The following is a 25,801-nucleotide window of genomic DNA, read 5'->3' on the forward strand; positions in this document are numbered from 1 at the left end:
GCCCCGCGCGTGCTGCATTCTTAAAAACACACGCCCAAGTGGGAGGGGTTCGGGGTTTGCACGAAGCAGAAGATCTGGGAGAAAGGAGGGCGCCGACGTGGGCGACTCACAGCGCTGTGCGTGCCCGCCACCCCTGTGCTCGCGGGGCGTGGACACAGCCCGCTCTGCTCCCGCATCCAGAGCCAGCCCCATCCAGGACCCGCAGTGCGCAGAGCCGGCGGCCTAGCCCAGGAGCTACAAGGGGGCCCGGCCACCAGTCTTTGGCCGCGGTGGTCTCTCCTCTCTCCTCCACCGCCGTGTGGACATAAAGGCCATGAACACTCGCCTGGGCCAGAGAGCCAGAGGTCCTGTCTCACCGGGGGCCTCCCTGTGGGCCGTGGCCTGCCCTGCCCTGCAGACACCTGAACATTCTGTGTGCCACTGAAGGGGCGACGAGTGAGGGGTGGCACCTCGGAGGCCATAGGCGGTCACCCCAAGGGGGCCAGGGGCCGCCCTGCAGGTTCAGGACACACACTTGTGGCTCCAGGGCACCAAGGCCCTCTCATGCCCCCCGGCCCCCAAGCAGGTCTTCACCATCATGAATTACTGAGTCCTCTGAAAGAACTTACTGGAACTCTGTTACTCTAAGCTCTTGACAAGCTTTCACACTTGGCCCCTTTGGCGAGTGAGCCAGTGTTGCCCCCTCCCTCACACAGTGTCTGCAGAGGCTGCTGCTTGCGCTGAGGCACACAGACAAGAGGCCCATTCAGACCAAAGCACGTCCCAGCCCCACTTCCACCCGTCCCCGGGCCAGGGGACCAGGCCGTGGGGGCTTCCAGGCCAGGTGGGGCAAGGAGAAGAGACGTCCCGCCGTGAGGCAGGACCAGGTCTGAGGGCCACGCAGCGGCTGCCTTGACGCCAGGGCCTCGGCTGGTGTCCCAGCAGCCCAGGCATTAGCCCGCGAGCCCCCAACTCCCATCCCCCGCCTTTGGAGCCCGGGACTCAAATCTGAGGATCCTGACACAGTGGAGCAGGGCCCAGAGGCCTCGGAAGGGGTGAGAGGAGAAGCAAGACCCGGCCCCTGCCCCCAGGCCTCGCTGGTACCTGGTGCCCTGCCCGTGTCCCGTGCCCTGGCCCGGACCTGCTGCTTCACCCAGGACCAGAGAGCCTGTCAGCCCGGGGGCAGAGGCCCTGCTGCTGAGCAGCCCCCGGCCCACGGAGGAAGGATGACAGCGGTTCCAGTGGGACCAGACCTGCCCGTCTGGCCGTCAACGAGAAGCCTTTCCCACCTTCCCAAGGCTGAGCTGGCTCCGGGGCGGGAAAGAGCCAAAGAGCCAGGGGCTGCAGGGTGACAGGACGCAGCCTGGCTATGCTCTGGGGGGTCTCTGGAAGGAGGAGGAGCAGACAGAACAGCGCCAGCTCCAGAGGCACAGCACGGCCCCTCCCCAGGCCCAGAAGGCCCATCCGCTGAGCGCTGTTACCTGGCAGGTAGATGTCAGCAGGGGCGCTGGACTGGCCGCGGCCACGAGGCTCAGGGCTGCCATCCTGCAGGACGTTCTCGATGGACGGCACTCGACTCCCTGCAGGAGGGCACACATTGGGGACCCGCAGGCAGGAGGTGGGTCCAGTCATCCCCCTGGGGCCCAGACCCCACCCCAACTCCCCTCTGTTCTCCTGGGATCCAGAAGCAGACGGTCTATTTTCTCCCTCTTTCCTTCTCTCCTCCCCCAGCACAGAGCTTTGTTTTGTTTTTATTATAAGAAGTCACACACCCATGTTTAAGAGACAACATGGAATGGTAGCGGATTTAACTGTCTCCTGTCTTCCTGGATAAGCGGGTGGGGCGCACAGCCCTCTGGCCCCACGCCTGCACCAGGAGCTCACACATGAGCTCTCAGCCCAGGACGCTCACCAGGCTCGTGGGGGTGTCCCCTTGGCAGAAGAGGGGTCTGGAGCCTGGGATGGGTGCTGGGAGGGCCCCAGTCTGGCTTGTGCTCTGTACAGGCAGCAAGGAGCTGCTGCGAGGGAGGTGGGGGCACCGAGGCCTGAGAAGCAGAGGGACATGCTCTGCACTCTGGGCAGGAAGTGAGGGCAATGGGCCCACAGGGCAGACACCCAACCTGGGCACCCTGCCTCACGCCCCGGCCTGAGGCCCCGCCCAGCGGACTGCAGGCGCACGTGGGTCACGGGGACAGAAGGGCTGCGGTTTGCTCTGGGGACCTTGACCACACCATGGCCACCTCCTGGCTCTGTCACTCTCAACTACGGGGCCCCAGGCCTCCCCTGACAGCAACCCTGAGCCTCGGTCTCCTCATCTGACAGGGAGAGGGATGACTGGAGGAGGCACAGGGTTCCCAGCCGGCAGAGGAAAGCTCCGGAGGCTCCTCCTCCTCACCGCCACCCACGGCCCGTGTGCTCGGGTGGGGTCCCCACTCAGCACCAGTGCACACAAGTGACAGCTGGACTGGAGCCTGGGGGCAGGTGGGGGCCACCAAGTGCCAAGGGCTGAGGCTCCTTCACAGGGCACACTGGGGGTGGGGCTGGGGGGGCACGTGGCTAAGCTGTGCACCGCACACTGGTCATTGGCTATGCCAGGCTTGAGGCTCCAGAGACCCTGGGGACCCCCACTCTGCAGGGACGGGCATGGCCCAAGGCCAGGCCGGGTGGCCCGGCCAAGAGGACAGGCACAGAGCATGGAACACGGAACTATCCAGGCAGGAAGAAAAAGAATTCACGGGAGACAGAATTACCATGGCGGAGGAGAAGACCTGGAGCTCGCCTCTCATAACAGCAACATAATTACAACCAACTGCTGAACAACCTTCAACCTACAGACTGCAAACTATCCAGAAAGATACCCTACTCCGCGAGACAAAGAGGAGGCCACACCCACCACATTAGATCACAACCCTGTACCTGCTGGGTGGGCAGCCCACAGACTGGAAAGGAAGTACACTGCAGAGACTCATCCACAAGAGTGAGCGTCCTGAGCTCCACACCAGGTCCCCAGGCCTGGGGAACTGGCCTTGGGAGGAGGATCCCCTGGGGCATTTGGCATTGAGGGCCAGTGGGGCTTGTGCGCAGGAGCGCCACGGGACTGGGGGCAACAGGGCAAAATAGAGACTCCAGAGGAATCTGCGTCAGACCTGCCTGAGGTTCTTGGAGGATCTCCTTGGAAAACGGGGTGACTGAGGCCCACCATGGGGGAAGGACATTGGAGACAAAGGTCTCAGGAACAATCATCAGCCTGAACTCCTCTCGAGGTGGCCAATTTGAAAAACTCTAGCCCTAGCCACTTAGGGCTGAGAAGCCCCAAGCCAAACAACAAACCAGGTGGGAACACAGCCCACAGCAAACAAGCTGCCTAAAGACCCTCCAGGGACAGAGCCCTCTTCTAATCTCACCCAAACAAAGCCCCAGCCACCAGAGGGATAAGAATCAGGTCCACCCACCAGTCAGCAGGTACCAGTGCCTCCCATCAGGAAGCCTGCAGCAAGCCCCCGGTACCAACTTCAGCCACACGGGGGCAGCCACCAGAAACAAGAGAGGCTACAACTCTATTGTCTGCAAAAAGGAGACCACACCAAAAATCCACACAAAATGAACAGGCAGAGAATTATGACTCAGATAAGGGAGCAATAAAAAACCTCAGAAAAACGGCTAAGAGATCTGGAGATTGCCAGTCTCCATGAAAAAGACTTTAGGCTGATGACAGTAAAGATGATTCAGGATCTTGGAAATAAAGTGAAGGCAAAGATTGATCAATTATAGGAAACACTGAGCAAAGAAAGAGAAGATTTAAGGATTAAGCAAGCAGAGATGCAAAATACAGTAACTGAAATAAAAAATTCATTAGAAGCAACCAACAGCAAAATACAGGAGGCAGAAGAACAAATAAGCGAGGTGGAAGACAGACTAGTGGAAATCACTAACAAGGAACAGAAAAGAGAAAAATGATTGAAAAAAAATGAAAAGGAGTTCCTGCCATGGCGCAGCGGAAACAAATCCGACTAGGAACCATGAGGTTGCGGGTTCAATCCCCAGCCTCACTCAGTGGGTTAAGGATCCAACGTTGCCATGAGCTGTGGTATAAGGTTGCAGATTCGGCACAGATCTGGCATAGCTGTGGTGTAAGCCGGTGGCTACAGCTCTGTCTGATTAGACCCATAGCCTGGGAACCTCCATATGTGGCAGCTTCAGCCCTAAAAAGACAAAAAAGAAAAAAGAAAAGAAATGAAGACAGTCTAAGAGAACTCTGGGACAACATTAAATGCTAAAACATCTGTATTATAGGGATACCCAGGAGAGGAGAGAAAAAGGGGGTAGAGAAAATATTTGAAGAGATAATGCCTGAAAACTTGCCTCACATGGGAAAGGAACCACTCACGCAAACCCGGGAAGCATGACGAGTCCCATATAAAATACACCCAAGGAGGAACACCCCGAGACACATAGCAATCAAACTCACCAAAATTAAAGACAAAGAGAAAATACTGAAAGCAGCTAGGGAAAAGATACAAATTAACATACAAGAGAACCCCAATAAGGCTACTGGCTGATTTTTCAGCAGAAATTCTGCAGGCCTGAAGGGAGTGACGTGATATACTTAAAAGCAATGAAAGGATGGAGTTCCCGTCGTGGCGCGATATACTTAAAAGCAATGAAAGGATGGAGTTCCCGTCGTGGCGCAGTGGTTAACAAAACCGACTAGGAACCATGAGGTTGCGCGTTCGATCCCTGCCCTTGCTCAGTGGGTTAAGGATCTGGCGTTGCCGTGAGCTGTGGTGTAGGTTGCAGACGCGGCTCGGATCCTGCGTTGCTGTGGCTCTGGCGTAGGCTGGCAGCTACAGCTCCGATTCGACCCCTAGCCTGGGAACCTCCATATGCTGTGAGAGCGGCCCAAGAAAATGGCAAAAAAAAAAAAAAAAAGCAATGAAAGGAAAAAACTTCCAACCACGATGACTTTACCCAGCAAGGCCTTCATTTAGATTTGAAGGAGAAATCAAAAGCTTTACAGACAAGCAAAGCTAAGAGAACTCAGCACCACTAAACCAGCTCTACAACAAATACTAAAGGAACTTCTCTAGGTGGAAAAGAAAAGGCCACAACTAGAAACAAAAATATTACAAATGACAAGGCTCACGGGTAAAGGCACACATACAGTAAAGGTGGGAAATCACCCACACACAAACATGCCACCAAAACCAGAAATCATGAGAAAAGGAGGGTACAAATGCAGGACACTGGAGGTGCACTTGCAATTAAGACACCAACAAGTTAAAACAATCTCGTCTGTATATAGACTCCTCTATCAAAATTTCATGGTAACTGCCAACCAAAAACCTACAATAGGATCCCACACAAATAAGAAAAAGCAATCCAAACACAACACTAAAGATAGTCATCAAACCACAAGAGAAGAAAATAGAAGAAGAAAAAAGACCAACAAAAGCAAATCCCAACCGTTAATAAAATGGCAGTAAGAACGTACATATCAATCATGACCGTCCATGTAACTGGACTACACGCCCCAATCAAAAGACACAGACTGGCTGAATGGATCCAGAAACAAGACCCGTGTACGCGCTCTCTCCAAGAGACCCACGTGTTCTAGGGACACGTGCCAAGTGAAAGTGAGAGGACAGAAGGAAATATTATTCCATGCAAACAGTTAGTCGGATGGCTGCTATTTGAAATGGTTGGCTAGACAGGGAGAACCAGGAGTCACTGAGCGCTGTCCCTCTGGGAGGTCCTGGGACCCCAGCACAGCCGGGGGCGTCAGAGCCTCGGGCGGGGGGGCTTACCTTGCTTTAGTGACACAGTCTCATCAACCTCCTCCGTTAGGAAGCTCTAGAAAACAGAGCAAAATGCGCCTGACTCCTGGGGCTGACAGCCCAGCACCAGGCCACAGGGAGAGGACCCCGGGCGAGGCCAGTCTGGGACCCACAGTGCCTACTGGGTGCTTCGCCCCCCCACAGCTTCACAGGGCTCTGTCTGTGGGAGAGCACCCACCCCTCGGGTGAGGAAACTGAGGCTCGGGGGAGTCACAGAGGCCAAGGTCACCGAGTGAGAAAGTGGCGGGATGGGACCAGGGCTCTGGGAGGCCTACAGATGGGCGGTGGGGACAGCAGGACACAGGGCAGCACTGAGTTCGGCAGGAGGGGGCCTCACCTCGGGGGAACTGCTCAGCGCCAGCCCCGCTGTGCTCAGCGGGGGCAGAGCCTCCGAGTCGTCCTCTTCATGGATGGGTGACGAGGGGGACCGCATGGTGCTGGGACAGAGTGGGCGGAGGACAGTGTTTCAGCAACGCCAGCCCCACCCAAGCCAATGCCCCCATGAAGGTGCACAGTGGCAGGGGTCCCCCCACTGCTGCCACAGGCCTGTGCACTGTTTCCAGAGAAGGGATCTCGATGGCCCGGCCTTGAGGGGTGAGGGGGCATCAGGAGAGACCCACACTGGCTTTTTTTTTTTTTTAATCTTTTTACAGCTGCACCTGTGGCATGTGGAGGTTCCCAGGCTAGGAGTTGAATCAGAGCTGCAGCTGCCAGCCTACACCACAGCCACAGCAACGAGAGATCTGAGCCTACACCATAGCTCAGGGCAATGCTGGATCCTTAACCCACTGAGCGGGGGACGGGAATGAAACTCGTATCCTCATGGATGCTAGTTGGGTTCTTAACCCACTGAGCCACAACAGGAACTCTAGAAAAAAAAGTTTAAGGATAGGATTAAGATGGCGGAATAGAAGGACTGGAGCTCAACTTCTCTCCTAAAAACAACAAAATTCACAACTAAAGGCTGGTTTCTGGTCCATAACCAAATGGACCAGAAACCTTCAAGAAGATATCCTACCCCAGAAGACAACGAGGAGGCCACATCAAGAGAAAGAAGAGAATTACGCACTACCTGTTATTTCTTGAAAAGGTTCTGGTTCATGCAAACAAATAATGCTCCAAAGAATGCAAAGCCCCTCCACCAGGGACAGAAAGCACTGCTGCTCCTGGAAAGGCAAAGTGTCCCTCTGCACGGGTGCTCTGTGGCCTCTGCGTGGAAGGCGAGAGAGGTGGACAGACAGATGGATGGACGCGTGCATAAGCGCTGTCACCAAGGCGTGGCAGGGGTGAGGGAAAGAGAGGCGTTAGGTACAGACATGATTCCATCTGAAATCAGTGACACTGGGCACGTCCATGCATTTCCCATTGAAAAAACAAACAAAACCCCTGATGCCCGTTGTCCGAAAGCCTGGTGGAGAGGCTGGTTGTACCGCTGACCTGGTCAATTTTTATGAAGAAAACTCATTGAAGAATAGCAAATGATTCAAAGAGCAATGTTTAAAAACAGGGGTTCCCATCATGGCTCGGCAGAAACGAATCTGACTAGCATCCATAAGGACACAGGCTCGAGCCCTGGCCTCACTCCGTGGCTTAAGGGTCTGGTGTTGCCATGAGCTGTGGTGTAGGTCGCAGACACAGCTCAGATCCCGCACGGCCGTGGCTGTGGTGGAGGCCGGTGGCTGCAGCTCTGATTTGACCTCTAGCCTGGGAACCTCTGTATGCTGCAGGTGCGGCCCTAAAAAGACAAAAAAACCAAAACCAAAAAAAAAAAAGTCAAACCTGGGAGTTCCCGCTGTGCTACAGCAGGTAGAGGATCCAGTGTTGCCACAGCAGTGGCTCAGATTTGATCCCTGGGCCCAGGAACTTCCACATGCCATGAGTGCAACCAAAAAAAAAAAAAAAGAAAAGGAAAAAAAATAGCTCAAATTTGATCAAAAAATGCATCTGCACATCCAATAAGCTGAACAAGCTCTTAGAAGAACTTAGTTGGTTCCACTCCCCCGCTGCTTTTCGTGCGTTGGGAGTCATTCTGTCACATGGATGAGGAGCAAGGTGGTTTTCTAGAACCTGTGCCTTCTTTATACTCGAGACAAGCAGCACCGCTGAGGAAAGACTAAACACAGCCAGGCTGGCTGCTGGCTCCTCCAAGCATCCAAGGGACCTCGGCTGGCTCTGGCCTGAGGCCTCTCTCGAAGGTCCCTTTCAACATCAGCGATGCCCCGTCACTACCGAGCAAGGCCGGGGGGCCGGCTTGTGGGGCACAAACAAGGGGGACCACGTGTGCCTGGCAGGCCCCGCACCTTCCACAGTGGGGGCCACCTCACCTGTCAGGGGACTTGCTCCGGGGCTTGCCCTTGTGGTGGCCACTTTCCATGATCCGATCCATCGCAGCAAGCGGGCAGGTGGCCTGGGAGAGGCCGTCCGAGACGCCCGCGTAGGTGATCTCTTCATAAAGGGGGACCGAGGGGACGGCCGGGGACACGGCCCGGAGGCCGTTGAGCGCCTCGAGCAGGGAGATGGGCTCGTAGCCAGGCGGGATGCTGTCGGAGCTCTGCGGGGACAAGGGCAGGTGAGGGCCGGGCTGGCTCCCTGCCCACTGCCCGTGGCCGCGAGGCCTCGTGCCCAGGGCGGCCAGACGGTCTGACCACCTCCTGTCCCCTCCGCCTCCAAGGGACGCACGCCCCCTCATCAGCACCCTGCCCCGGGCACCCTCGGCCGTCAGCTGCAGCACGCAGCCCTGGCCGCCCACGTGCCCCTGTCGGTGCCCAGGACAGAGGACGAGAGGGCACTGGGGAAGGCCACCCCCGCCCCATCCTCAGCCAGCCCCTACCTGGCTTCCCGCTCCTGCCTGGTGGAGAGTGAGAGAGGGGTTAGTGGGAGGAGGGGCAGGCGCAGGAGGGGAGCAAAGCCAGAGCAGAGGCGGGAGAAACCGGTGGGAGCCAGCGGTCTGGCCCAGGGAGGCCCCGCCCGGCACCGCCGAGAGCCTCCGCAGGCCTGGGGTGACCGGCCGGCCACAGGGTGGATGAGCAGCCGCAGGGCTGACTCGGGCCGGGGAGTCTGAGGGGCACCCTGCTCAGAAACAGTTTCGCCCTCCCTGGGAGTGGATCAAATCAACAGGCTGCGTCTCGCTTGAGGGTTCAAGGCAAAGGGAGGGCGGGTGCCAGGTGCGGACACGGCAGCAACCCGCCGTCACCCTCCTTGACAAGGCGAAGGGCAGCGCTCTCCACCCGGAACGCCGCCTGCCCGGCTGACCTGCGGCGGGAAGGGCCGCTGCCCTGCAGGGAGGTGAGGGGGAACCGGGGGAGGCACAGGAGCCAGGTGGGGCTTCCCGCCCTCAGCAAGGGCCACCTGAGTCCCCTGCGACCACAGGGCCGGCATTTGCTCCCAACCCACCCTCAGTTTAAAGGCAAATAATTACTCTGAACCCCTTCGCCCCTCGAAACAGGAGGAAAACCTCGCGCTGGGCTGACCCTCTGTGACCCCAACTCTATGGGGGGCCTGGGGCTCAGCAGAGGCTCCAGGCTGAGGCCCAGCCCGGCGATCGCCACCCGCTGCCTGGCCCCCAGCCTGCTGCCCGAGATGCAGGGAAAATGCGAGGAATCCAAGTGTCGGCCCGCAGAGCAGAGATGCAGGACGAGCAAGCACGAGGGACATTTGCAACAAGAGCAGAAGCCTTAGTTCCACCTCCAACGCCATTCCACTGCCAGCAAGAAAAAAAAGGGAAACCAGGGCGTTCAGGAGGCCGGGTGGAGGCAGAGCTGGCGAGAAGGGGCGCCTGGGGCTGGCGCTACTGCCCGGCGGGACCGCGAGACCGGCTTTGCGCCAACAGACCTTGAGCTTTGCTTGTTCCACAAAACTCCCCTCCTGGGTGGTGATGCTGGGACGGGGAGAGTGGACGTGACAGATTAACCGAACACGTTAGCGGGGGCGACAGTGACTTCCTGTACGAGTCACGTGCGGCACTTGGGGCACGGGGCAAAGACACAGCCACAGGGCCAAACACACTTACTGTTTCCCTTTTAGGTTTCTTGCTGGCCAGTGAGGCGGGGTGCGACTTTGATTTTTTAAAGGGACACTGTCAAGATAAAAATCATAGGTTGTACCGCTGCCACCCCACATGGCGCCGGGGCTGGCTGCAAGGGCTCTCCCTGGTGCTGGCCTCGGGGAGCCAGGAGCCTACGCTTCACAAACTCCACGCGCATGGGCACCGCAGCGCCCGGCGGGGCAGGCCTGCCCATCTGCACGGCTCTGGAAGAGCCCAACTCTGTGCCCAGTGGCCTCTTTCGGGGGGGTTCCTCTGAGCAGCAAGTCCTGACGGGGGCGGGCATGAGAGTGCCTGGGGGCTCCCCACATGTGGGCCCAGCTGGGCTTAGGGAGGGGACCCCAAAGCCCAGCAACATCTTCAAGGACCAGCACGGCCTCATCATCTTATCACCAAGTCTCAGCCCTAAAGGTGGAGTTACAGGCCCCGATCACCCCTGCTCTGCAGGGATCCGAACCGACTCACGGGAGAAAGCGCAGCAGTTGGGCTCTCCCGTGATGTGTGGCAACGGCCACGCAGGGAATGGGACAGACAACAAGGGCCACTTCCTTGGGACGGAACCTCCAGAGAGGAAGGCGCTCTGGAACCTGCGAGGCCACCGGCCCAGGCCCAGGCTGCCCTGCACAGTGGGGGCACCTCAGCTCCAAGACAAAAGGGACACACAGGAGGGTCCTGCCTGACCCTCAGACACCAGGACAGAAACAGAGGGGTGACAATGACAACCCACCCCTGGAATTCCCACCATGGCGCAACAGGATCACGCAGCATCTTGGGAGTGCTGGGATGCAGGATGGCTCCCCAGTCTGGCACAGTGGGGTAGGGATTTGGCGTTGCAGCAGCTGCAGCATAGGTGGCAAATGCACCTTGGCTCTGATCCCTGGCCCAGGAACTCCACATGCCGCAGGGTGGCCAGTGAGCTGCTCTCTCCACCAAAATCATGGTATGGGAGAAAGGGCGCTGTTCCGATATCAAGTCCATTCTTCAGTGGTCAGAGGGCCTGTTTTGGAGCCGGGAGCCCTGGTGCTGACGGGCGCCCGGCAGGCAAAACAGTGCGGCTGGCCCAGGAGAAGTGGGGTGACGGGCACCCCACCCACAGGGGCAGCCTTACCCCTGATCCAGTGGCGAGACCACACCCTCAGATTTCAAAAGCAAAGCAAGAAACCTGAGTCTTAAGGAAAATTCCCAGACATCTAAACATTGGCCCAATTTTCAGAGACACTGGGCAGAAAATACACACCTGCTGGCCCTGTGCTGTGGGCAGGCCAATCCAGGGCGTTTTCCTTTTCATTTATTTACTTATTTATTCATTCTTTTCTTTTCCTTTCTTCTTTCTACAGCCACACCCTCAGCATATGGAAGCTTCCAGGCTATGGGTTGAACTGGAGCTGCAGCTGCTGGCCTACACCACAGCCACAGCCATGCCAGATCCGAGCCATGTCTGAGACCTACAGCAAAGCTTGCGGCTAATGCCGGATCCTTTACCCACTGGGCCAGGCCAGGGATCGAACCTGCATCCTCATGGATACTGGTCAGGTTCTTTAACCTGCTAAGCCCAACGGGGACTCTCCGTTTTTCCTTTTTAGAGACATGGCAGGGCCTCTAAGGCTCACTGGATCCAAACCACCTCAATCAAGAAGCAAGAACACAGGCTCACTGGCTGACAACCCTCGGAGCCAGCCAGGACCCAGGAGCTGGAGAGCCCGGTCTGCCCCATGTCCATGCTCCATCCTTTGGCCCCACCCGTCCAGCTCGGAGGCCCCCCTTCGGCCCCCATCCCCACCTGCGTCTCTCCCTCCCTGTCTCTGTCTCTGCCCATCTCACTCTCGCCCGCTGCACCAAGGTCTGACCCACAGTTCTCGGGGAGCAAGCGAGGTAGACGGCAGCTGGGTGCTGTCCTGCGTGCCCAGGCAGGGGACAGGTGGGCAGGAGTGAGGATGTGTCACAGCCGCCCTCGGGCAGGAACAGGGCGACCCTGGCCTTCCGGCTTCGTGGAGCAAGGGGAACGGACACCGCAGCTCAGACGCCATGCAGGGTGACCCACACTGCAGGCACCTGCTATTGGCAGAAGTAGCGACACTCTGGCAGCTGGTGCTCGCCGGGCCCGGCCTGGTCACCCTACTCGTCCTCAGAGCTGCCCAGCAGGACCACCCCTGGCCCACTGGGCCGATGAGTCAGAGGCCAGAGGGGTGGCAGGCGGGGCTGCTGGCCCGACAGTCTGGGGCCCAGCCTGGAGCTGCCCAGAGGGCAGAGCCTGGGCGCCTCCTTCTGGCCACCCCTTCAGGGCCTCCTTCACGGCCGGGCCCACCGGGAGCTGGGCACTGGCCTCACCCGAAGGTGCACCCCGCACACAGGGCGGGGGCGTCCTCCAGGCTCCCCCACTCCACCCCACGCCCTCCGGGGCAGGAAGAGGCACTTACAGAATGCTCCTCATGGTCCATGCTCTGGGCCAAAACGGGGCTGAAGGAGATGGGGGACAGGGCCCCTGGCTTCTTCCTCACTGCCCGGATCTGCAGCAGGGCCCGGAAAGCTGCGGCAGAAGGACGGGGTTCAGGTCAGGCAGGAGGCAGCACCACGGAGACCCTCCAAGGTTCGGGGACGCTGGCCGCCCAGTCACCCTGCCGCAGTCCCAGGACAAGCCACGTGGCTGGTCAAAGGCAGGATTCTCTTTGATGCCACTCTCAGTAATATTTGGGGGGGGGGAGTCTCCTCAGGCAAGAGAAACAAAAGCAAAAATAAACACAGAGGGCCACCTCAAACCTAAGAGCTTCTGCACAGCAAAGGAGACAACAAAACGAGAAGGGCGCTGACGGAACGGGAAAGGTATCTGCAAAGAACGCATCTGAAAAGAGGTTAAAATCCGCACATAAGTATCTGTGTACAAACCGGTCACACTGTTCACCATAAAAACAAGCAACTCAACTTACAAAATGGGCAGAGAAACAAATAAAGTAAAATGGGCAGAGGATCAGAACAGATTTTGTTTTTTCCAGAAAAGACACACAGCTAGCCAACAGGCACATGAGAAAATGCCCAACTTTACGAGCCAGAGAAACACAACTCTGAACCACACCCCGCACCTGTCAGAATGACTCTTCACAAAAAGACAACACGTAAGGTCCGGGGAGGACAGGGAGCAGAGCGGAGCAGAGGGAAGCCTCGTGCACGGGCGGCGGGAATGCAAGCTGGTACAGCCACTATGGGAAACAGCATGGAGGGTCCGCAGAAAGTGAAAAGATAGGGGAGCTCCTGTCGTGATGCAGTGGAAATGGATCTGACTGGCATCCACGAGGACGCAGGTTCGATCCCTGGCCTTGCTCAGTGTGTCAAGGATCCGGCATTGCCATGAGCTGTGGTGTGGATCGCAGACGTAGCTTAGATCCTGCGTTGCTATGGCTGTGCCATAGGCTGGCGCCGTAGCTCTAACTGGATCCCTAGCCTGGGAACCTCCATATATGGCAGGGGTGGCCCCGAAAAGCCAAAAATAAAATAAAAAAGAACTATCACACGATCTAATGATTCCACTCCTGGATATTTAGCCAAAGGAGAAAATCCCACTAGTCAGAAAAGATACATGCACCCCTATGTTCACTGCAGCATTATTCATAATACCCCAGATACAGAAGCCCATCAATACAAATGGATAAAAAAGATGTGGTGTGTATACAACGGACTATTACTCAGCCATAAAAAAGAATAAAATCCTGCCACTAATGACAACATGGATAGACATTATGCTAAATGAAATAAGCCAGATAAAAACAAATACTGTATGATTTCACTTATATATGGAATTTAACAAAATAGGGAGTTCCCTGGTGGTGCAGCAGATTAAGCATCCAGTGTTGTCACTGCTGTGGTTCAGGGTGCTGCTGTGGCAAGGGTTCAATCCTCTGCCCTGGAACTTCTGAATACTGTTCGTGCAGCCAAAAATAAATAAATGAAAGACTTTGAATAGATTCCTTCCCAGAAGCTCAAAGGAAGCATGCTGCTTTCGGAGATTGAAAAAGTACAAATGATTTCCGGAAGACAGTAATCCTCAGATACAAAGAATTTTACTCAAATATAGCTGATGCGGAGTTCCTGTTGTGGTGCAGAGCAAATGAATCTGACTAGGAACCATGAAGTTTCGGGTTCGGTCCCTGGCCTCGCTCAGTAGGTTAAGGATCCGGCGTTGCCATGAGCTGTGGTGTGTAGGTCGCAGATGCAGCTCAGATCTGGTGTTGCTGTGGCTGTGATGTAGACCGGCAGCTGTAGCTCTGATTTGACCCCTAGCCTGGGAATCTCCATATGCCGCAGGCATGGCCCTAAAAACAAAACCAAACCAAATCAAATATAGCTGATAAAACTGTGATAACCACAATTTTATTTTAGTTTTCATATATGAAGAATTTGTTTTGTGAAAATTAAGTTGGTCATGAAGTGATATTCCATGAGATATTAAAAAGAGTGTATTAATTTGTTACTGAAAACTGGGAGTTAATGTTGCAGCTTAGAGGTAATGAGCCCGACTAGTATCCATGAGGACTCAAGTTCAATTCCTGGCCTTGCTCAGTGGGTTAAGGATCCAGCGTTGCCTCGAGCTGTGGCGTAGGTCACAGACGCAGCTTGGATCCCATGTTGCTGTGGCTGTGGTGTAGGCCAGCAGCTGTAGCTCCAATTAGACCCCTAGCCTGGGAACCTCCAGGCTGCCACAGCCTGCCCTAAAAAAAACAAAAACCAAACCTTTTTACGCCCCTAGGGTTTCCCAAGGCCATAGTGATTAATTGCTTTGAAGTATAATTTTAATACAGCTGTGAATGATTCAATGGAAAAGTCTTATAATGAACAGTCATGAACTTAAGACCTAAATGTTAGCAAGAAAGAGCTATCTCTATGCTCTGGAGTTATACATCTACCAATACATCACTTCTGAAAGTGACTTAATACATCTGATGTCTGTCGGGAGGATAAATGAGGAGTTTGGAATTAACACACACACACTACTATACGGAAAAACAGACAACCAACAAGGATGTACCATACGCACAGGGAACTCTACTCAATACCCTAATAAACTACACGGGAAAGGAATCTGACAAGAACGGAGACACACCCGTGTATGTGTAACTCAGTTGCTCTGCTGTACACCCGAAACTGACACAACACTGTACATCAACTATCCTCCAACAGAAAACAGAAGCTAGAAATACATCCATCCGATAGTCTTGATGCTAAAACCAAAACAAGCTGTCATTTGCCTACTCAGAGAGCAGGCCCCGCAGCTCCCACAGGAGGGTGCTCTCACCACCCACACCCAGTCCCTCGTGGACCCAGCAGGAACCAGGCCAGGATGTGGACCCACCAGCAGGACCTACAGCCTCAGAATATTGATTCTTTTTTTTTTTTTTTCTTTTTTAGGGCCGCACCCTCGGCATATGGAGATTCCCAGGCTAGGTATCCAATCGGAACTGCAGCTGCCGGCCTATACCAGAGCCACAGCAACGCCAGATCTGAGCCGCATCTTCGACCTACACCACAGCTCAAGGCAACACCGGATCCTTAACCCACTGAGCGAGGCCAGGGATCAAACCTGCATCCTCATGGATACTGGTCAGATTCATCTCCACTGAGCCATGACGGAAACTCCCTAAGAATGTTTATTCTATCAGAGGACAGAGATTTCATTTAGAATTAGGCCCAGTGTGACCACCTTTGACCGAGAAAAGCTGGATGCTCAAAGAAACTGAATTTAACCCTTGATCGTTTACACTCAGTACATTTTTCTTTTTCCTTTTTTTTTCTGTCTTTTTAGGGCCGCGCCCACAGCATACAGAGGTTCCCAGGCTAGGGGTTGAATCAGAACTGTAGCCGCCAGCCTACACCACAGTCACAGCAATGCAGGATTTGAGCCATGTCTGCAACCTACACCACAGCTCACGGCAACACCAGATCCTTAACCTACTGAGCAAGGCCAGGGATCAAACCTGCGTCCTAATGGATCCTTGTTGGGATTGCTTTCTGCTGAGCCACGAGAGGAACTCCTCAGCACCTTTTTCATTTCACTGTAATTTTTTTTTTTTTTTGTCTCTTTGCTATTTCTTTGGGCCACTCCCGCGGCATATGGAGGTTCCCAGGCTAGGGGTCGAATTGGAGCTGTAGCCACCGGCCTACGCCAGAGCCACAGCAACGTGGGATCCGAGCCGCATCTGCAACCTACACCACAGCTCACGCCAGATCGTTAACCCACTGAGCAAGGGCAGGGACCGAACCCGCAACCTCATGGTTCCTAGTCGGATTCGTTAACCACTGCGCCACGACGGGAACTCCTTCACTGTAATTTTTAATCCAAATATTTCCCACAGACTTTTTTGCAGGGGCAGGGGGGCACATCCACAGCAGGTGAAGTTCCAGGGCCAAGGACTGAATCCACACCACAGCAGTTACAACGCCAATCCTTAACCCACTGTGCCACCAGGGAACTCCCAATTCTTTCTATTATTATTTTTTTTGGGGGGGGTCTTTCATCTTTTAGGGCCACACCTGCGGCATATGGAGGTTCCCAGGCTAGGGATCAAATCGGAGCTACAGCTGCCGGCCTACACCACAGCCACAGCAACTCCAGATCTGAGCCACATCTGCGACCTACACCACAGCTCATGGCAACACCAGATCCTTAACCCACTGAGTGAGACCAGGGATGGAACCCACATCTCATTGATACTAGTTGGGTTCCTAACCCACTGAGCCACGTTGGGAACTCCTCCCATAACTCTTTGAAATCCAGATTTGACTGATAAACTTCCATGCAGGTCACCACACACACGGCCCTGCAGCCCCTCCTGGCCGATCGTCCCGAGCCTCACGTCCCCAGGGACAGACTACGCCACCGCCGTCGTCACGGCTGTCACATGCTGTGTCAACCACCAGCCCCTCTCCCCACGTGGCCCCACTCACGCAGCCGGCAGATGGGGCAGTTGCTGGCCTGGTAGCGCAGCGTGTCCGCGCACGAGTTGCAGAGGCACAGGTGGCGGCAGGGCAGGATCAGCGTGTCCCGCAGGTCTGACAGGCACACCACACACTCGTTGCTGTTGTCGCTGTTCTCCTCGTCCGAGGGCTGCGGGGACACCCAGGGGCCCAGGTTGGTGGCTCCCGAGGCCGGAGGCCGGGGGTGAGGGTGGGGTTGGAGCCTTCCCGTCCCACTTCCTCTGGGGGCTGCGGGGGCACAGGGAAGGCCCCGGGGGCAGAGGATGAGAACTCGGGTCTCCTGTTCCTCAGATCCAGGGAGGAAACGGGGAGAGAGGGGACCTGACAGAACGTGGCTTCCAAGGCTGCCCATTCACTTGGTTAAAACAAACAGAAAAGTCAGGCAAGGCTAACACGTTGAAATGTTTTCCTTAAGTAGCAGCAGCTTCTGGAAAACAAAATTCATTTCTGGATGAAGAGACAGGGATCGGCCAAGTCCAGCCTGCCGCCTGTTTCGAAACAGCCTTACTGGAACGAGCTAGTACCCCGTGTCGCCCTAGTCCACGGTGGCCTCCGCGTGAAGCCAGCACCGAAGGACAGACTGGGCCCAAGGGTGAAGACATTAACAAGCAGGCCGACAGGAGAGTCAGCCCGCCTCTGGGGCAGAGCCTGTGACCCGGGCAGAGAACACAGCCTCCAACAAGTTCCAGCTGCCATGGAAGCTGGCATGAGACTTCAGAGCTTTCGCTTTTGGCTGCGCCCGTGGCATGTGGAAGTTCCACAGCAGTGATAACGCCAGGTCCTTAACTCACTGAGCCACAAGGGAACTCCGCCAGATATTTTTTAAAAAGAAGCGGCAGTTTCATTGGAGCCTTAAGACAATGCCGAAGGCACAGGCTGAGCCGGACACAGCTCTGTGGGCCACTCGGCTCCAGCCACAGGCAACAGAAGATGGGCCGGCTAGCAGGTCTTGAGATGGGAAAGGCCAAGGCCAGAGGCACGCGGGGGGCGGGGGGCGGGGGGGCAGGGCGCGTGTCCTCAGGCTGCCCTGATGCTCAGTGATGGTAACAAGCCCCAGGGCGTTTGCTGAAAAGGACAAGACGCCCCACGGACTCTGCTAACTCTTTCAAAATGAGGGGAAATGATGGAGTCTGGGGTTCTGGGGCCCCTGGAGGAAGGCATGGCAGAGAAGTGCCTCAACTGCCACCAACCTGCAGGGCCAGGACCCGGGGCCCCAGGCAGGTCACCCCGGGCATGCATCATGCAGGTGGGAGGAGCGTGGGGGAGCAAGGCTGGCCCAGCGCCCGGCAGCACCACAGGCACGTACCTTGGTCTCCTGGTTGTTTTTGTTCTCGATGCCGTAGATCTCCTGGAGCAGGTAGCTCACCCGGTCTACCTGGAGGGCAGAGAGGTGTCTGAGCATCTGCCCCCCCCCCCCACTCAAGGGTTCCTCTGCACCCGCCTCCCAACACCCCCTCCCAGGTGTCAAGTGTGGTTGCTAACTCTGTCCGGCGCCACTGGCATGGTGCGGGCACTACTGGAGTCAGGCAGGGAGAATGGTCACCTGCCCAGCCCACCAGCAGCTTGGGCGCTGGGCTGGCCAAGGCTGTGCTCACCGCAGAGGGCATGGAGCCAAGCTCTCCATGGGCCCGGCAACCTCCCACCTCGCCGGACCCAGTCCCGGAAGAAAACCACCTTGGAGGCCTCATCACCAGCCCCACGAGTGGTCAGCGTCAGGCCTCGAGTTGAGCATGCTCACAGGGGCCTTTCCCACAGTTCCCAGGCATCACCCACCACAGCCCCGGCACAGCTGGTCAGCCCTCCCACAACACGTGCCCTAACCATCACTGGGGTCTCCAGCCCTCCTGCCACCTCCAGCGGCTAGACCTGCCACCATTCTCTTCTCCTTTCTTTTAGAAAACAACTCCAATCCTGGGTTACAGCTGACACACCTGATTAGCTGCATACAAGGATAACCTGATAATCATGGCTTCAGAAACAAATCCGCCACGGTCATGGTTAAATCAGTCTCTGGAGTTCCCATCGTGGCTCAGAGGTAACAAATCCACTAGCATCTATGAGGACGCGGGTTAAATCCCTGGCCATGCTCGGTGTGTTGAGGATCCGACATTGCAGTGAGCTGTGGTGTAGGCTGGCAGCTGCAGCTCCAACTGAACCCTTAGCCTGGGAACTTCCATATGTGGCAGGTGCAGCCCCCCCCCAAAAAAAAATCAGTCTCCATGAGCAGTTCTTGGGGCCCCACTGTCTAAATCCTCACAGTACGTACCCAAATGGGAGGCCACCAGGGATAACTCTTCCTGGTGTTGGATGTGGAATTACCGCCAAGAAAGGCTGTACTGGTCTCCAGCTCCCCCTGGTTCCAGAAATTCCACCCCTCTCTCAAACACAGATTGAGTCGATCAAAGCCTTTGCCCAACATGGAGATATTTTTAGAAATGTGTAATGTAAGGAGGAGAAGGGGAGGCTGCGGCGTCTATTCCCTCCCGCCCGCCTGCTCCCTCTCTGTCCATCCATCCATCCATTCATTCAGCAAACCACACTACATGCTGAGTTCAGGCTGGACAAGACTCTGGGCTACACTGGTCAATGCAGGTACGAGGGGGTGTGGGGGGGGCAGTACCTGTGCACACACCCGTGACCCTGACTCTGGGAGCCCAGGCCCTCAGCGATGGTGTCACTGGCCACTTCCATAGCAGCCATGGTGGCCCAGGGAGAATAACCCAGAGACCTCTAGTCATGTGTGCACACGTGTCTTTTATATCAGAAGGCTCCCAGCAATTCCTCTGGTGGACTTACAATCTGCTTCTGCTTCAAAGGCTTCACGGAGAAGCTGCCGTCGACGTGCTGCGGGGAGAAAGACAGGTTAACTCAGCCGCACCAAAGGCCCTGCCTCGGCCAACCTGCGTCCACGGCTGAGAAAGGAGGGCCACTCGCAAGGCCAGGGTTTCTCACAATGTGGTCCTCTGATCTGGCTTCGAAACTATCCAGAGAGTCTTTTAACAATGTCGCCTGCTGGGTCCCACCCTGACCTACAAAGCCCAACTTGCCAGGAATAGCTGTCAAATGCACTCAAGTTCACCACCATCCACCAAGTTCTGACGATGGACAGGCACCTCCCCAGTGGCAAGAAGCAGCACCCGGACGGCAAGAACTAAGTCAAGTGGTTCGGGTTTGGTCTGATGGCAAAGGCTGCAAAGGAAGCCACGCGCCTGTGCCCACGACAGGGAATCCCAAGGCCCCGAGAACTGAGAGAAGAGGACAGAGCCACAGCGCCTGGTGTGACCTGGGGAGGCGTCCGGCTTCGAGTCCATGCAGTTAATCACTGGGCTCCGCACCAGAGGCACAGCAAAGGCCAGCGCCTCGCCAGAGCACAGAGGCAGCCCAGCAGTCACCATCTCCGCTGACACGGCCGGCCCAGGACGGAGACGGCCATCTCTGCCAGGGCACTGGTGTCACCACACCCCGGGGGGCCAGGGAGAGCTGGGGCCCGGCTGGCTGTACTGACTCCCTGGGGCATCTGGAAAGACCCAGATCACGGGGAGGAGCTGGGCTCGGGGCTACAGGCACACACTGGGCTGGGACAGCCAGGGGGCGGCAGGGCGTGTGGAACAAGTGGTCTGCATCTGGGTTCTTCATGGGATCCCTGCAGGAGGACCATCCGCTTGGCCCAGGACAGTGCAGAAAACCTTGCACAGCTGCTGAGCGCCAGCCAATGTCAAGGGGCACTGCCGAGTGGGGGTGAGCCCGGGCCTCTTCAAATAGGGCACACGCCCTACTACTTATTCAGGGCCCTCGGGTAGCGGGGACCCTGTCCCAAAACAGCCTTGCCCTCACTTGCTGCGTGGACAGATACACAGAACTGCCTGGCCCGACGAACAGGGCCGACAAAGGACCATCCCTGATGGGGTTCCTGTCGTGGCTCAACAGAAACGAAACCAACTAGGAACCATGAGGTGACAGGTTCCATCCCCGGCCTCGCTCAGTGGGCTAAGGATCCGGCCTTGCCGTGAGCTGTGGTGTAGGTCACAGATGCAGCTGGGATCCTGCGAGGCTGTGGCTGTCCTGTAGGCTGGCAGCCACAGCTCTGATTCAACCCCTAGCCTGGAAACTTCCATATGTTCCAGATGTGGGCCTAAAAAGACAAAAAAAAGAGAGAGAGAACCATCCCTGGAACCTGAGAGGCCTCAGGGCCGAGTCAGCGGTGCGGTGGACTGTCCTCACCACAAACCAACACCCCCAGCACACTGTAAACACAGCCACAAAACACACAGCCAGGAGCCCAAGGACCCAGGTCTGTGTGGGGAAAAGGGCAAAGCCTGACCTCAAACACGTAACGCTGAAGGCAGATGTGAGCAAATCCGTCCGTGGAGATGGCCTCTTTGTACGCGGGGCACCCTCCCCTCAGGGACCCCAGGAGCGCCTGCACATCCAGGGCCGCGCCAGGCAGGTGGCAGACCCTCGTCCACCCACAGCGTTCACTGGGCACCTACTGCGTGCAGGATGCGATGACACGTGAGAGGTCACCAGGACAGTAAGGGGCAGGAGAGCACTTACCTTTTCAAAGGCAGCCAAGAGCACGTGGGCGTGGCCGGTCACTTCCACGACTGCCCAGGAGAGAGGTCAGCGGTCAGAGCCAGCCTCTACCCCACCCCCACCGCCGCCCGGGTTCTCCTCCCCAGCTCTCAGCCTGCGGGCAGAGCCCAGACCTGCTGGGGGTCCTGCCCTCACCTCGCCCTCCTCTTCCAGGGGCCCTGCAGCTCCCTTGCACCTCCAAAAGCCACCACCGCTGACCACCCACGGCTGGCTCTGCTCCCGTCACACTCGGCACATGGAGGGACTCTCGGCAGCACCGAGGAGCCCAGGGACAAGCCGAGGCCTGGCCAGGCTCCAGCACCTCACCTCCAGCACCGGACCCCGCAGCCCAGAGCAGTGGCCAGGGAGAGGCCAGCAGGACTGGCAGGAGGATCAAGGGCCGTGAGGGGCTGAGATGGCAAAGCTCAGGGCTGCCTGCGCCCTGCCAACTGCCTTGTCACCTCCCTGCGTGGACGTCAGAACCAGAGGCCTGTCCAGACGTTGTTGGGGCAGCAAGAGCCAGGCTCCGCCACAGGGCACGGGGCAGGCTGGGTGGGAGGAGGACTCTAGGGGGCATGGGGACAGCATGGCCCACAGGAGACCCCACGGCCCCAAGCCCACTAAGTGGGCTGAGCCACTGTCCCCGGCTGATGGGCGAGGAGGGAAGGAAAGGCCACTCACCGTCCCCCTCATCCACCACGGCCTGGATGACCACTGGGAACACGCCCCGGTCCAGGTCGAAGTTCAGCTGCGGAGGAAAGGAGGCGAGAAGAGTCAGCCTGGGCCAGAGGGAGCAGATGCGGTGAGCAGCAGGCCTCGAAGCGACAGGCGGCTAAGGAAAGACAGGTGCCCTTTCCTCCTTGTGGTGACAGATAAAAAAGGGCACACGAGTGTCCTGAGTGTGTGACTCAGGGCCATTAAGCATATCCGTCAGGTCACGTGACCCTCGGTACCACCTTCCCAGAACGTCCTCGTCCTCAGCAGGTGCTCCTTGTCCCCGTCCAGCCCCGGAACCTCTTCTCCGCGTCCCGGGCGCACAGCCTGCCCTGGGCACCGCAGCCACAGAGCCACGTGGCATCTGTCTCACGTCTGGCTCCCCCCTTCCCGCACCATCATGCCACGGGCACAGCCGCCTCCAGGCCCAGGGGCAGCCCGGCCCAGTCAGAGCCCACTGCCGGCCGTCACCGGCTCACAGATGCCGGGCCCTCCGGCTGTGCTCCAGGTGCCGCCTCTGTCTGAGCACACATGGCGTGGAGACACCGAGTTCAACCGTGACGGCAGGTGCACCGTCTGGCCAAAAAGAGAAGGAGGGAGAGTGAAGGAGACCACGGGGCTGGGCTCCCGGGGAAACCTCCTCCCACTCTTCCTTCCCCTCTGGCTTAAATCCCTCCGGCTGTGGGCCACGCTCCCACCGACGTGTCCGCTCAGATGCAGCCCCCACACTGTGCACCAGCAGGAGCCTCGGTGGCTGGGGGCGAGGGGTGTCACACAGAAGTGCTCAGCCGAACACCCCAGCCACGGGGAGGGTGCCAGGCAGTCCCGGGTGTCGGAGGGGCAGGGTGGCAGGGTCTGCCTCTCCAACCTGGGCTCGGTTTCCCAGTCCACGGAAAAGGGGGTAAAAGCCACACCTAAGGCAAGGATCTGAGTGCAGTGGCCGGCAGGGCATGGTGAGCTCCAGCCACTGAAACTGCGTGTGTCTGGGCGGCGGGAGCAAGGAGGGAGGTGGCCTGGGAGGACCGCACAGCACAGGTGCTCTAGGACGCGGGCTTGTCGGGAACGTGCACCCACGGCTGCGCTCGGGGAGGTGTGGGGCGTGCCCAGGCCCACCCAGGACCCACGACCTCGGGGCGGTAGGGCCGTGCCGCAAACGGCTGGACTTGGGAAAGGGAGGGACCCACTCTCCATGCTCCTGCCTTGCTCTCGGGGGACCCAAGGGCAGGGGGCGGGGGGCGTGACGGCCACAGACAGGAGCTGCACGGCATCTCCAGCTCTCCCCGGGACGGGACCTGCACGCCTGTTCCTGCCCGCCCTATCTGAGTCAAGGAACAGAGAGCCATCCTGCCAACAACCATCCCAAAGTCACCCTGGTGACGATGGTGAGGCTGGAGGACACAGAGGCGCTGCCCTCTAGAGAATGCGATTAAGCCCAGGAGAAGGCTGGTCAGGGGATAGAGCCTGGTGGGGAGCAGAGCCCTGTGCAGGGCCACCCCCGCACTTGCGGCTGGTCGCCAGGCACTGGAGTACAGCCATCAGTGCCGACGTGGGGGACTCGGGGCTCCGAGGAACTGCCGAGAGCTGCCTCAGGGCCAGCTGACAGGTGCAACGACAGACACGGCTCTGGGCAGGTGAGCACAGCCCTTCTCTCCTCCTGTCCCACCGGCAGCCGGTGCAAAGGAAGCACTCTGCACGCCAACCGCACAGAGCCCTGACGGCCACCTTGGGGGGGTGCTGCTTCTGCCTCCGGCTGAGGGTGGGAAAGCAAGGCCCGCAGAGGTGGCATAAAACTTGCTGATGCTCTGGAGAGAAGGACAGAGCCAGGCCTGCCCCAGGCCTCGCCCACCCGTGTCCTCCCCGCTCCTGGGAAAGGCCACCAGTGCTGCCCAGACACCCCAGGACTTCTGTTCTGAAGACTCTGCATTATCGACCCAGCTCACCAGGGGCCTCCTGTCCAGATGTGTCCAAACCCAACCAGAAACGTGCAAATGGCTGCATCTATCCGCCCAACATCCAGATGCCCTTTTCAGGTGGCAGCACCCCAACTGTCCTTGAGGAAACTGGGGAACAACTTCTCTCTGACCCTGGGTCTGGGAGGCCTGGCCAGAGGATGATATGGGCCTGCCTCAAGCAGGGGCGAAGGGGGGCACGCAGCCTACGACTGTGCCTCCCAAGGGTTCTGGGACCCAGGCGGGGACCACATCACCCCACTGGTCTGCAGGCACCAGCAGAGGGCAAGGCCGACTCATTGTCCTGATGCATGGGCCCTGCAGGGAAGCACAGCCATTCAGCTTTTTCAGCATCTATGCCAATAAATTCCTTAAGTTAGACCGAGGTGTTTCTGTCACTTGCAACCAAGAGTCCTGACACAGACAATGCTGCGAGGGCTCACCTGTAGCAGCCCCCCCGGCACGTCCCACGAACATTCAGTGTGGATTACATGTCGTCCCGGGGGGGGCACCTGACCCGTGGCATTCATTCCACTGACTCCACAAACCCAACGGAAGACAGCCGTGGCCAACCCCGTGCTGCGCGGGGGACAGAGGCAGAGACAGTGGGGCTCCGTGATCCCAGCTCTCCCCAGACACCAGGGCCGGGGTGAGGGGACCCAGGGAGTGTGGGGGATCCAAGGAGCAAGGGCCACCTCTCCCAAACTCCTGCTCTCCAGACCTCAGCACACATGTCACACACCAGAGCTAAACATGCTGGGAAGGGAGACCTGCACCCACCCAGAGAGGCTGTGGGCGGGGTGGGGGGGCTTCTTTTCAATGCAGGGGAGGCTTTCTTAGGGATACAGCAGCCGGGTCAGGGGAGAGCGGAAGCTCTCGCCAGTGAGTCTCGCCCGGGCCCCCGGTTCACTCTCCAAGGCATCCTCGCCTGCTGTCAGACGAAGGTCTTTGCAAAAGTCAAGCCAGAGGGAAAGGCGAGGGGCTGGGGGGTGACATGGCTTTGCTGAGGGCATGGTGGGAAAACTGCAAAGAAGCCCCGCCAGCCACAAGGAGACTGTAGGTCCTGAGCTGCAAAGACTCCACAGGGCGGTGGAGTCGGAAATCCAGTGACAGGTGCGTGGGGCAGGCAGCACGCAGCCCGTCTCTACGCCTTCCTCATTTTGCACTGAACCTAAAATTACTCTAAAAAAAGTCTTAAAATTCAGTTAATAAAAACAAATTGCAGCCAAGAGAAATGAAAACTCACATCCACACAACAACTTGCACACAAGTGTTCCAAGAAGCATTGTTCCCAACAGCCAAAAAAGGCAGAAACAACCCAAATGTCCATTAGCTAATGAAGCAGGGCCACCCACCCAATGGTCCATCATCCAGCCATGAAAAGGGACAAAGTGGCAACATGCGCTACAGGGGACATGATGCTGAGGGAAAAGAGCCACACACGAGAGGTCACAGGGGGCACGACTCCGTTTGTGTGAAACGCCCAGACGGGCAAATCCAAAGAGACCGAGAGCAGGAGTTCCCACTGTGGCCCAACAGGACTGGTGGCCTCTCGGCAGCCCCCGGACACAGCCGTGATCCCCGGCCCGCCCTGGGGGTTAAGGATCTGGTGTGGTCGCAGCTGCAGCGTAGCCCTGAGCTGTGGCTCAGATGCAATCCCTGGCTCGGGAACTCCACAGGCCATGAGGTGGCCAAAAAAGAAAAAGAAGAGAGAAGGCTGATGGGCAGGTGGTTGCCATGGACTGGGG

At 57.5% G+C, this 25,801-nt stretch overlaps 1 protein-coding gene across 4 annotated transcripts in view; it reads right to left on the minus strand.

Moving 5' to 3' along the window:
* The window catches only part of MGRN1 (mahogunin ring finger 1), a 54,910-nt gene that overhangs the window by 3,135 nt on the left and 25,974 nt on the right, over positions 1–25,801 (minus strand). For 2 of the 4 annotated variants that reach the window (XM_047780606.1, XM_047780608.1), the window contains exons 6-16: positions 22,072–22,138; positions 21,373–21,422; positions 19,615–19,662; positions 18,125–18,193; positions 16,789–16,948; positions 12,273–12,382; positions 9,823–9,888; positions 8,138–8,364; positions 6,151–6,250; positions 5,784–5,829; positions 1,461–1,559 (exon numbers count right to left, since the gene is read on the minus strand). In XM_047780606.1, the coding sequence (XP_047636562.1) occupies positions 1,461–1,559; positions 5,784–5,829; positions 6,151–6,250; positions 8,138–8,364; positions 9,823–9,888; positions 12,273–12,382; positions 16,789–16,948; positions 18,125–18,193; positions 19,615–19,662; positions 21,373–21,422; positions 22,072–22,138 (1,042 nt within the window). The remainder of the gene's footprint in view (positions 1–1,460; positions 1,560–5,783; positions 5,830–6,150; positions 6,251–8,137; positions 8,365–9,822; positions 9,889–12,272; positions 12,383–16,788; positions 16,949–18,124; positions 18,194–19,614; positions 19,663–21,372; positions 21,423–22,071; positions 22,139–25,801) is intronic. The other 2 variants (XM_047780607.1, XM_047780609.1) reach the window with 1 other exon arrangement.

The sequence above is a fragment of the Phacochoerus africanus genome, chromosome 5, assembly GCF_016906955.1.
Source record: "Phacochoerus africanus isolate WHEZ1 chromosome 5, ROS_Pafr_v1, whole genome shotgun sequence".
NCBI classification, from domain to species: domain Eukaryota; kingdom Metazoa; phylum Chordata; class Mammalia; order Artiodactyla; family Suidae; genus Phacochoerus; species Phacochoerus africanus.